The sequence below is a fragment of the Mustelus asterias genome, chromosome 1, assembly GCF_964213995.1.
Source record: "Mustelus asterias chromosome 1, sMusAst1.hap1.1, whole genome shotgun sequence".
Classification (NCBI taxonomy): Eukaryota; Metazoa; Chordata; class Chondrichthyes; order Carcharhiniformes; family Triakidae; genus Mustelus; species Mustelus asterias.
Genome location: NC_135801.1, coordinates 31085439 through 31098029, shown reverse-complemented (window position 1 = coordinate 31098029; position 12591 = coordinate 31085439). Strand labels below are relative to the sequence as shown.

At 37.9% G+C, this 12591-nt stretch overlaps 2 protein-coding genes across 5 annotated transcripts in view; one reads left to right on the top strand and one right to left on the bottom strand.

Annotated features, from left to right (window-relative positions):
- The window catches only part of plk4 (polo-like kinase 4 (Drosophila)), a 50472-nt gene extending 41988 nt beyond the window's left edge, over positions 1-8484 (top strand). For both annotated transcript variants that reach the window (XM_078201539.1, XM_078201127.1), the window contains exons 14-16: positions 3602-3745; positions 5461-5567; positions 6660-8484. In XM_078201539.1, the coding sequence (XP_078057665.1) occupies positions 3602-3745; positions 5461-5567; positions 6660-6759 (351 nt within the window). In that variant the 3' untranslated portion in view covers positions 6760-8484. The remainder of the gene's footprint in view (positions 1-3601; positions 3746-5460; positions 5568-6659) is intronic.
- A 1325-nt stretch (positions 8485-9809) lies between these two features.
- Positions 9810-12591, bottom strand: part of mfsd8 (major facilitator superfamily domain containing 8) — a 185964-nt gene continuing 183182 nt past the window's right edge. For all 3 annotated transcript variants that reach the window (XM_078211125.1, XM_078211108.1, XM_078211118.1), the window contains one exon: positions 9810-11640. In XM_078211125.1, coding sequence (XP_078067251.1) covers positions 11437-11640 — 204 coding nt within the window. In that variant the 3' untranslated portion in view covers positions 9810-11436. The remainder of the gene's footprint in view (positions 11641-12591) is intronic.

The window sequence follows — 12591 nt, the reverse complement described above, 5'->3', positions numbered from 1 at the left end:
CATGTGCCTTTATTTTTTGCAAAATCTTTTGTGGCATTTTATGAAATGGTTTCTGGAAATCTACAATGCAGTATATCCACCAGTTCTCCTTTATCCACAGCATGCTACTTCCTCAAAAAATTTTATTAAGCTGATTAAACATGATTTGCCTTTCACAAAACCATATTTTAACTTGGGTTTAGTGGATTAGCCATGGTAAATGTGCAGGATTGTGGGGATAAATTGGGGGATGGGCCTGGGTGAGATGCTCTGTCAGCGTTGGTGCAGACGTGATGAGCTGAATGGTCTCCTGCACTGAAGGGATTCTATATTTCTTGGGGTGGCATATTGAAATGAATCTCACAGTGCAGAAGAAGTCCTTCAGCCCATCAAGTCTGCACCACAAACGAGAAACACCTGACATTCCACCTAATCCCATTTACCAGCATTTGGCCCTGAACCTTGAATGTTAAGGCATTCCAAGTGCGCATCCAGGTATTTTTTTTAAAGGATGTGAGGCAACCCTCTACCACCCTCCCAGGCAGCACATTCCAGCTCATCACCACCCTCAGGGTAAAAACATTTTTCTACACATCCCCCTCCTAAACCCTCTGCCCCTCACCTTGAAACAATGTCCCCTCATGACTGGCCCTTCAACTAAGGGGAACAGCTGCTTCTTATCCACTCTGTCCATGCCCCTCATAATCTTGTACGCCTCAATCAGGTCACTCCTCCGACTTCTCTGCTCCAACAAAAATAAACCAAGCCTATCCAAACTCTCTTCACAACTTGAATCTTCCATCCCATTCAAATGTCTGATGGCAGTAGGGAAGAAACTGTTCTTGAATTGGTTGGCATGTGTCCTCAGACTCTTGTATCTTTTTCCTGATGGAAGAAGGTGGAAGAGAGTATGTCCGGGGTGCATGAGGTCTTTAATTATGCCGGCTGCTTTTCTGAGGCAGCGGGAAGTGTAGACGGAGTCAGTAGATGAGAGGCTGGTTTGCATGATGGAGTGTGCTACGTTCACAACCCTTTGCAGTTTCTTGCAGCCTTGGTCAGAGCAGGAGCCATTACCAAGCTGTGATACATCCGGAAAGGATTTTTTCTATGCTGCATCTGTAAAAGTTGGTGAGAGGAATTAGGAGGTGGCACATAGTCCCAAATCCAGTTATGTGGCTCCCTCGCAGCCCCTGGACAAGCCATCCTCCCATGACCTCATAACATTAACCCTGAGCAGTACCTACTTTAGGAATTGTAATGTGGTAATAATTAAAAAGTTACCTTATTAAAAGTCTTGCCTTTTGTCATTTTTAATGTATGGAGTAATGCTGCAAATCTGATTCACATATCAGACACTGATTCCTTTCTCTTCTCTCTCACTCTCTCTCATCTACACTCTTGCCCCCCTCTCTCTCTCTCTCTCTCTCTCATCCGCACGCTCACCCCTCTCTCTCTCGCCCCTCTCTCACCCACACTCTAGCCCCTCTCTCTCTCTCTCTTACCCGTACTCTCGCCCCTCTCACTAATGCGCACTTTGCTAACTCGTTTTTCAAAAATATTTATAAAAACTCTTGCTATCTATTTTTATATTTCTGGCTAGCTTTCCCTCCTAGTCTAATTTTTTTTCTCCTTATTAATCTTTTAATCATTCTCTGCTGTTTCTTGTATTCTGTCGAATCTTCCAACAATGCAGCTTTGAACAATTATACGTTTTTTCTTTAAGTTTGATATTATTGTTAATCTCTTGGTAACCACAGGTGGTGCGTTTCTCCCTTGGACTGTTTCTTCCTCATTGCATGTATATGTTCTGTTTATTCTGAAATAACCCCTTAAATGTTTGTCACTGCATCTCTATTGGCCTATCCCTTAACCTAATTTGCCAATTCACTTTAGCCAGCTGTGCTTTCATGCCCTCGTACTTGCCCTTATTTAAGTTTTTTAATACATAGTCTTTGACCCATTCCTCTCTCCCTCAAACCAAATGTAAAATTCAATCAAAGAACAAAGAAAGTTACAGGACAGGAACATGCCCTTTGGCCCTCCAAGCCTGCACCGACCATGCTGCCCGACTTAACTAAAACCCCCAACCCTTCCGGGGACCATATCCCTCTATTCCCATCCTATTCATGTACTTGTCAAGACACCCCTTAAAAGTCACTACCGTATCTGCTTCCACTACCTCCCCCGGCAACGAGTTCCAGGCACCCACCACTCTGTGTATAAAAAAAAAAATCTGCCTCGTACATCTCCTTTAAACCTTGCCCCTCGCACCTTAAACCTATGCCCCCTAGTAATTGACTCTTCCATCCTGGGAAAAAGCTTCTGACTATCCACTCTGTCCATGCCTCTCATAATCTTGTAGACTTCTATCAGGTCTCCCCATAACCTCCGCCAGTCCAGTGAGAACAAACCAAGTTTCTCCAACCTCTCCTCCTAGCTAATGCCCTCCATACCAGGGAACATTCTGGTAAATCTTTTCTGTACCCTCTCCAAAGCCTTCACATCCTTCTGGTAGTGTGGCGACCAGAATTGAACACTATATTCCAAGTGCAGCCTAACTAAGGTTCTATAAAGCTGCAACATGACTTGCCAATTTTTAAACTCAATACCCTGGCCGATGAAGGCAAGCATGCGGTATGCCTTCTTGATTACCTTCTCCACCTGCATTGCCATTTTCAGTGACGTGTACCTGTACACCCAGATCGCTTTGCCTATCAATACTCTTAAGGGTTCTGCTATTTACTGTATATTTCCTATCTGTATTAGACCTTCCAAAATGCATTACCTCACATTTGTGAGGTAATATTATGATTGCTCCTATCTAGGGGTGTCTTCACTATGAGACTATTAATACCATCTTGTTGCACAATACCAGGTCTAGTATAGCTTGCTATCTGGTTAGCTCCAAAACCTGATGTTCTAATGAACTATCCCAAAACATTCTTTGAACTCCTTATCTAATCCACCTTTGCCCATCTGACTTTTCCAGTCTATATATAAATTAAAATCTCCCATGACTATCACTGTCTTTCTGACAACCTCCCTTTTTTTTTCCCTTTTGCTCCACACTTCCTTGTGGTTATTATTAGGGGGCCTGTACACAAATTCCACACGTAGCTTCTTGCCTTTACCACTTCTCATTTCTACCCAAACTGTTTCCACATCCAGGTTTCCTGAACTGGGGTCATCCTATTCTATTGTGCTAATACCATTATTAATGAACATTCCACCTTTTTCTCGCTTCCTGTCCTTCCTAAATCTCTTGTACCCTTCAATATTCAGCTCCCAATCTGTCTTCCTGCAGCCATGTCTCTGTAATTGATATCAAATCCCAGCTCTCAGTTATGGCTGTAGATCTGAGATTTGAAAACTTATGGTATGTGTGAAGTCCGTCTACTGCAGATTCCTTTAATTATAATTGCTACTTTCAATAATTAAACTTGAATTTTCTGTCTGCCTCTTGAGAAGCTGCTGCTTCATGCTGTGTGGTACAGTTCTATAAGTGCTTGAGTATCTATTCTTTTCATATACTGTGTACACCATTGTATATACTTAGTTGCAAAAGGAATGCTATTTTCAAATTGGAATAACATGCACTTTGTTGCTTATTCTGTCCTTGCAGATTTGTTCATGTGAAAGTTCTAATTTAACAACTGCCACTGTTGTTAAAAATAAATCTGCACCTTCTGCACAGACTGTAGTATCTCCAAGTCCAGGACAGGTGCTGAAATCTGTATTTGTACCCAATGTTGGCTGGGCTTCCCAGGTATGTATTATCATTCATTCATCTCAAAATACTATGATGTACCTTTTACAATTATGCCCATCTCAAATGATTTGGTAATTGTTAGGCTAATAGAATTCTATAATATGGCTCAGTGCCACTCTGAAGTAGCAGGACTTCCTCTGAAAAGCCAAATTCTCTAAAAGTGAAGGTGTGACCTTCAGTTTAATTTTATGCCAATTTCATTATATTGAGAATTTGAGTTAAAATGAGAGAGCTGAAGAAAATAAAACCAGCAATTATGCAAGTTTAAGATTATTGGGCTTTCAAATCTGATCCATCCAAGGTGCAAATTTGATTATTCAATTGCTGGCTCCCTCTTCTCCCTTTTCTAAAAAAAAACACTGATTTGCTTCCTCCTATAGGAAAATAAAACTGCTTTCATATCTCCCTAACTGTGAACCCTAATATTCCTAATTCTGAATATGCATTGATCATGTTAATAAATCTAGGCCTGGAGGAAAGTAACAGAAAATCTAATCCTATCCTGTTTCCCATTTCTGCATTGTACTTATGACCTTAAAGAAGTTGGTGGTCCCCGTTGGTAAGAATGGGCATTTTCTGTTTCATACAAACAAGAATAGTAGATCATAATTTAAAAGTGAATTGGACAGATACTTGAGAATAAGGAATGCACCAAGGTTGCAGATGAAACACGAGGATCTGGGACTAAGCATGTTTGCTCTTTAGAGTCACAGGAATGTTGTGATGAATGCCTTCCTATGCCTTAAGTTTGGAGAAGGGGAAGGTGATGTTGTGTTAATGTAATTGAACTAGTAATCCCAAGCTAATGTCCTGGAGGCACATGTTCAAATCCCCCCACAGCAGCTGGTGGAATTTAAATTCACTGTAAAATCTGGAATTGAAAGCTAGTCTCATTATTGATGACCATGAAATTATCATTGTCATAAATACCCAAGTAGTTTGCTAGTGACCTTTAGGGAAGAAAATCTGCTATTCTTACCTGGTATGGCCTACATGTGACTACAGATCCACGTTGACTCTTAACTATACTCTGAAATAGCCTAGTAAGCCACTCAGTTCAAGAGTAATTAGTGATGGCCAACAAACATTGGGAAAAAGAAAAGTTGCTCTGATTTTATGAATTCAAACTTGTTCTACAATTAGATCAATCATGGTTGAATTGTATATATGAATTAGTACTCCTGGTTTTGTAACCATTATTACCTCTGTTAAACGAGTGTAACTGCAGATGGGTTTTTATGACAATCGATTCATGATCATCATTAAACTTTCAGTTCCAGATTTTTATTGAATTCAAATTTCACCATCTGCCATGGTGGGGTTTGAACCCAGGACCGCTGAGCATTACCCTGGGTCTCTAGGTTACTAGTCTAGTGACAGTACCACTACGCTACTGACTGTCCCTAAGGGATAAGAATGACTATACTGACTGGTGCCTTGGGAGAATAATTAAACCAGTAGAAAGGTTTTGTATTAAAACAGAAGGTGATACTATATTTAAAAATATTTTTCAAAGTACTCTTGTTTTCAGCCCATCTTTCTTTTTGATATTCACACACTCAGAAGAGAGAAATGTGTATTTTAATGCCAAGTATCAAAGATGATTTTGGTTTGAAACCAAAGTCAAGAGTTTCAATTAAGACACTGAATTTTGATGCAATTGATGAAATAAAGAGGTTAAGCTACAAATAATGTTTATTACTGTTTGATAGCTAATCAGTGGTGAAGTCTGGGTTCAGTTTAATGATGGTTCCCAGCTCCTGGTGCAAGCTGGAGTCGCATCTGTTGTTTACACATCTCCTCAGGGCCAAGCAGTCAGGTAATTTTTAAAAATATATTGTTCTACATGCCACTGTTGTTCAATACAAGTTCATTTATATGGAATGCTGTTCTATCTAACCCATATTACAAAAACCGATGTAGACCAAAACTTCACTCATATATATTTATCCAATTACCTGCTGAGATGCTCCCTCAACGTGATAACTAACTGGATTTAAATAACACATGATAAAATACTGATATATTTATTTCCTGATCTCTGTTTTTTACACCACTTCAGAAATTACAGTAACAGTTCCCCTGTGTATGGGCTAGCTGTTATAAAGTAACAAAAATCAACTGGGAATTTTAATATTCATAAAGGTCTCATGTCTTTCGTGAGGTACATATTTGGAATACTCAAGGCATTCTCTTCAAAGAAATCCAGTTGCCATCTTGAAAATGTTTCCAAAGGGGGATTTGTGTGAAATCACTGCAGCAGAGTCCTAAATATTCAGTCTGCAAGTGATCATAAAGCTGCTGAAAACTCAGCTTTAAATGAATAGAGATTCAAAGTTTTATAATGTAAAGAACTAGGGAAAGAGAAATCTTAGTGACTAACTGTAAACAGAATTGTTATACACGGTGGACAGAATAATTCTAACTCAGAATTTTTCAGAAACTTTAAATTCTGCTGTGCTAAATGGCAAAATTCTTGACATTTGTATAAAGCGCTGGGAGGAAAATGTAGATTGAAAATTTTCTATTTAGAATTTTAAATCCAAGTTAAACAAGTCTGCTAGAATTCTAATTATCAATGAAAAGAGGTTTTGTTTTGGATGTGTACTCTTCATTTCTGGTTGTATTTCATATTTACAGTTTTGTTATGCTGCACTCATCTGCCTATAAACTAATTATTGCTCTTGCATATTCCCATTGGAACACATTGCTGCATATCCCATCTTTGTACTATTAGAAACTCCTACATATTCTGTCTTGTTGTCATCTCTACACTTGGCTCCTTTGTTGAAGATGTTATTACAGAATGCCTACTGTTTTTTACTTGTTTCTAAAAGCAAATAATGATGATTTTGTATAGGAATGGCCACTTCCTCATCTCCATGAAAAATGAAAATGTTTGTTTTGATAGGTATGGACAAAATGAGAAGATTCCTGACCATGTGAAGGAGAAGCTGCAGTGCCTCTCTTCAATCCTAGGATTGCTGGCAAACCAACATAGAATTCAGTGAAGTAAACTCATCTGTAATGTGAAGTCAGAAATTTGGCAACATTTTCTTCTGGTATTCTGCATAATGATGCTTTCCAGAGAGAAGTTGATATACTTCCTTTTTCCCTTTTCTAAAAGTAGTTTGAAGCTTGCGTTGTAACAATAATCAAGTTCAAACTGGAAATTGTTATAAAACAAAGCTAACATGTTTTGATGTAGCAATGTGTAAATATTGAACCCAGTATTGTAAATATTTTGTATATTTTGTAATGCATGTTAATGTAAATGAAAGATTTTTATTTTTTCTATTGCTCATTTAAAAATGTATTTTTGAGTGAACATTAATGTAGTGTTAAAACAGTTGAAATGGCAGAGTTAAGTTGTATTTATCTGCTTTATGTATAAAAGGGATTTATACAAATTATATATAAAAAAAACTTGTAAATGAACTTTGTTTTTGTAAGACATAATTTTATATAGACATTTTATATACTTCTGTAGTGGATGCATTCTGATTACAACCATTTTAGCAATTATCTACTTGTGACATGTTGGCTTTACATTTTCATCCATTGTTAGTAGAACACTTCTTTCTTCTCCCAAAATGTAACTGGGAAATTCACTTAATGTCCTGTACATGAAATACCTCATTTATTCTGGATTTTTTAAAAACACACTTGTACAAATTGATAATCTTGAAACTGCAAATCTCCCTACACAAATGTAAAATAGGGTGCACTGATTATAGGGTGTACTGATTTAGGTCAGCAATACAATACCATCATGCCAGTGTCCAAAATTACAGAAGGCAAGCGGGTGTGGAAAGCAACAGTCTGCCAGCCATTTTGAAATAATTTCAAGCTCAACAGCTTGTTAGCAACCCAATTATCTGCCATTTTTCATTGCCCACTGCATCTTTTGGGCATCAGACGTGAGCATTTTATAGCAACTATGATAAGGTGGTGGAAAGGAATAAGAAGAAGCTTGCCACCATGACCAGGGCTCAATACAACAGATTCTGCTAGTGAAAGTGGCAGTGTCAATATGTTTATAAACTAATTTTTAACTTTTTGGAGCCTGCCATCATAACAATCGGGGATGGGGGGGGGCCTTTAAATTTATAGTCACAATCAACTTCCTGTAAACAGCATAACCCCCGACCACATGACGTCCTGGCTCAGACTTCAACTTGGGCATAGAGCTCCCCCCTTTGCACTTCTAGTTAGCTGCCAGATGGTCACTATTTGGCCATCCAACACTTGATTGGATGGGCTGAGACGATGGAGGCAGTAGCCAGCCAACCACTTGGTTTCTGTTTTGCTTCCCTCAAACTGTTGAAGGATCCAGCCTGATATGTTTTGATATTTTGTTAATGTGCATAGCATGTTAAGAAAATTGACCACAGTACTTCTGACTTATACTTTTGAATTTTAAAAAAAGCATTAAATATTAAATGTTTGCTAATTTGTTATTGATCTCTGGGGTCCTACCTTGCTTGGTCTGTAGCTGAGAAGCAATGATCAGCTGAAATTGAATTGCTGACATAGCATAAATTGTTTCTGTTTTGTGTGGTATTGGTCATAATTGGTGTGGAAGGAAGGCAGAAATGTGTACAGAAATTCCGTTGTGGGAACTGGAGTCTAGACTGGCCCATATTTTCCTTGCAAACTGTGAATTGTGTGTAACATATTTGTATCATATTTTCTGTTGTATATAGTTGACTATTTTAATACAATAATTGCTTTGTATTTTGGTGCTCTTATTCTAGTTTACTTTCTCAACTCCCCTTCCTTTAGGCAGACCTGTCACATTTCAGGGTGTTTTGACTTTTTACACACAATTTGAAAAAATAATACTGTTGGGTATTCCGAACCATACAATTTATTTCAATAGAGAGGCTAAGCTGAAAGATAATTAGAGTGTATTTATTAGTGTCACAAATAGGCTTACCATAGCACTGGAATGAAGTTGCTATGAAAATCCCCTCGTCGCCGTACTCCGGCGCCTGTTCAGTCACATTGAGGGTGAATTTAGCATAGCTAATGCACCTAACCAGCAGGTCTTTCAGACTGTGGAAGGAAACCGGAGCACTTGGAGGAAACCCACGCAGACACGGAGAACATGCAGATTCCACACACACACAGTGACCCAAGCTGGGAATCGAACCCAGATCTGTGGCACTGATGCAGCAATGCTAACCACTGCCACCATGCTGCCCTTTAAAATGGTAAGTGGCATTGATGCTTTCTATTTGTAACTGTCAGAACAATAAAATCCGTCATCTATTGCATTTGTCTCCATTTCCCCTTTCTAGTTATGAATAGTGATTATCAAAACATATACAGTTGGGAAGGTTTAAAAAGAGTTTTTTGGGAAAAGTTAACTTCCATGGAAGGGAATATATTAGAAGTGCTAGAGGATACTTTAAAAACCAGTTTCAGTCAGCCAATGATTAAGGTATCAGCAGTTTTTCCAAATTTTGTTTTCTATACACAATTAACTTCTATAAATGGGGCTTCTTAAATTCAATCATAATGGCTGTTCCGTATGCTCACCTTGCTGTGAAATGAAGCACACTTAATTGTATCTGGCCTTGTTTCACCAAAATTAAAAGCAACAACTAACAGCATTTGTGGAGAGGAAGAGTTCATCAGATTGATGAACTACCATCACTGTTTTTATTTAAGACTTTCAGCCTCTGCAGCATTTTCATTTTATTTCCCCACATATTTCTGTGGTTCACATTCAAAGAGATTGAAGAGACATGTGCAATACCCACAAATATCCAGTACAGATCATAGTGTTACTTTTGTCCAATATACCATCAGGTAGATTCAGACTATATATGTAAAACTGCTAGTGAGCCAAGGAAGTTATCTACAGCAGACCTAAAATTATAAATAGTAGCAGCTACCTAATATAGGAGGCTACACTAATGATATAATGCATTTAAAATTAAATTAACTAAATAGATGTGTAACATTTTAAAATGTTCAAATGAAGCAGAAATTGAAAGGCTGGAAGACAATCTTAGTTAATAAAAATTAATGAAGAAAATGTCTAGGGTAAATGTAGACAGGAAAATGGCAAAAGCAGGAGCAAGGAAACCAAATGCCAATTTGGAGGCCAATAAGAAAGAAAGCATCTGACGTTGAATAGAAATTTTCAACAGTTTGAATCTAACACTGTCTGCTTCCGAATTAGGTTGTGTTAATTGAGATGACAGAGTATTTCCTCTCCATATAGGACATATTACTGTAGTTTCAAGTATTTTCAGTAAGTTTCTAAACTCCCATTTGTAACCTGATCTTAAACCTGAAAATTACAAACAAAAACACATCTAGTTTTATTAGTGTATGCTAATTGAGTTTTTAGTAAATTAGATATTTTTAAAATCATGCCTAGTAATTCCTGAGTGCCAAAATAAACTGAGGAGTATCCTTGAATGGGCATAATTGGCAGGTAGGAATTTGCCATGCATATAATTTCAATCTGGGTTGCAGCCAGTCTTTTGGGCGAGGAAGCTTCCTGCACAATGGTTTTTTAAACAGGCGTTAAATATTAGGCAACTCAATTAATTCTTGCTTTTCAAATTTGCTGTTTTGGCTGATTTCAGCTACACTAACCTGATAAATCCAGCCCAAACTAGCAGAAGCTCCACACCACTATATGCCTCCATTTTTCCAGATGCTTGTAAATATGACTGTGCATAATGTAGTGAAACTTGTTAATCAGGTGCGGCTGCAGGACTTGTATCTGTTATCACATGTCCTTGATTTCAGAATAGCTATTGTATGTATAGTTGACTGGGCCAAATATCCTAGCATGGTATCATTTCCTGCAACATTCCTTCTTTTCACCTTCACCTGGCACTGTGCCTAATTCTGGAAGGATGTGATTTCAGTTATCTTTCTATTTGGATTTGTGATTCCTTTCTCTCCCTGGATTGTTAATTTCTAGCTTCTGTGTAATGGAGATATTTTTACCCAGTATCCATAGCAGCAGAGAATCTCCTCCATCCTTGTGATAGAGTTCTGCAAGCATTCAGTTCTAAGTTTATTTGCTGCTAAGCATTATTGGAAGAGTTTGCAATTACATAAGATTTTCATTCACTGATGCCTTGCAATTACCTATATGGCTCATGGTTTAAGTTGTAAACCGACGGGTGTCAGTGGTTTCAGAGGGCACTTTGTGTCTATTAAAATTAAGTTTTTTGAGACTGGCAGAAGGTGCTTTTAGAGAGTTTGAGTTATTCACCAAAATGCGTACAAATGAAATGTACCTTAACCCAGAGGTAAATATGTGCCAATCACAATATTTCCTTTTAATGCCTCTATTAAGCTTTAGTATGATAAATTTTGTTGCAGGTGTAGATAACGTGGCATGAAGTGGGGTGTTATGCAGACAGAATTGACCCATTTCATTCAAAACTGAAATAGTTATCATTCTTAAAATAGTTTTATATAAACAATCACTTGAAAATCTCCTCTTATGGTACATCAGTTTGTGTAAAAACTATTAACCTACTAATTAAACTATAGTACATAAAAACAAAGTCAGGTTACATCAAGATATAAAACAGAATGACAGTCGTTTCTCTGTACCATTTAATTTACAGCAGTGTCAATACAAGATATAAAGTGCAAATTAGTTCGGTTTTATCATTTGGTTTCAAGACTATATTTTTTTTAGCCCATCATTACTGCACTCTCTGATACTGGATTAAGAATCCTATGAGTCTCTTGTACATCACACCTATTAATATTATAGCAGCCATCACTATCCCACAAATGGGGCCAAATGTCCATCGAGGTCCATAACGAGTGTAAATTTGGCTAACAAACACTGGTCCAAGTGTGCGTGCTCCACTTCCAGAGGCTGTTAACCAGCCCATATAAACACCCTAAGAGGTTAAAAATGAGAAAGTTAGATGTCATGCACTCTACTCAAGGAAATCAAATATTTAAGTAACAACAAAATCTGTTTCCAAAATTCTACCTTGCCCCCATCCATCTAGTTCTAAACTAGCTATAAGAGTGGTCACAGGATAGGAAGAATTACTGATCAGTGGTAATGAGGTTAAACACACCGTTCTTAATGTTAAGTATCTTTGCCAACTACGTATGAAGCCATGTCATTTAAGAGGCAAATTTGCAGTTTTCATAGCAATAGAGGGATGTGTCTTGCTGGGGGAGGGAGAAATGCCTGTTTTGCGCAGTTGGGCAAGATGAGAGTTTCTTTTTCAGCTGAAGCATTTGTTATGTGCTGTTGCTGTTTAGCCCAAAATAAAGATATAGGTACACTGTTGGAAGTGAAAATTGATTATAAAACACACTGTTACAATAAGTTTCATGTTCCCATCCTAGTCACTCCGTGTAAAGTTATCTCTGACATCTAAATTCTAAAAGCATATCAATTTAACTCCTAAGATCCTGGCTGAGATCAGGAAGACACCTATGGGGGTGGCTGTTGTAGACATCAAATAATCTATAATGCTACAGTACAATTTCTTCTTTTTGTTCCATGGTGTCATTCCATACCTACATTTCACCACCAGAGAAGACGAGGTAGTTGTCACGCACAGTTATATAAACTTGGCCCTGAGATTTGGATCAATAAATTCTATCACTCCACTGGTGCATTAGTTTTGATTTCTATTGTAATATATAAACAATACAGCAGTACAGCTAAGAAAACTGACTTTAAAGTGAAAGGGACATTTTCTTCCAGGATTTGGATCAAACCCAGTTTGTTTGTTCCCACGTTTTTTTGAGTTTGAGTGGTCTGTCTCCCTCTGCGGGCTAGCAAATGAGGGAAATTTCCATCTGGTTCCTGTAAGAGTTGGTCTGACAAT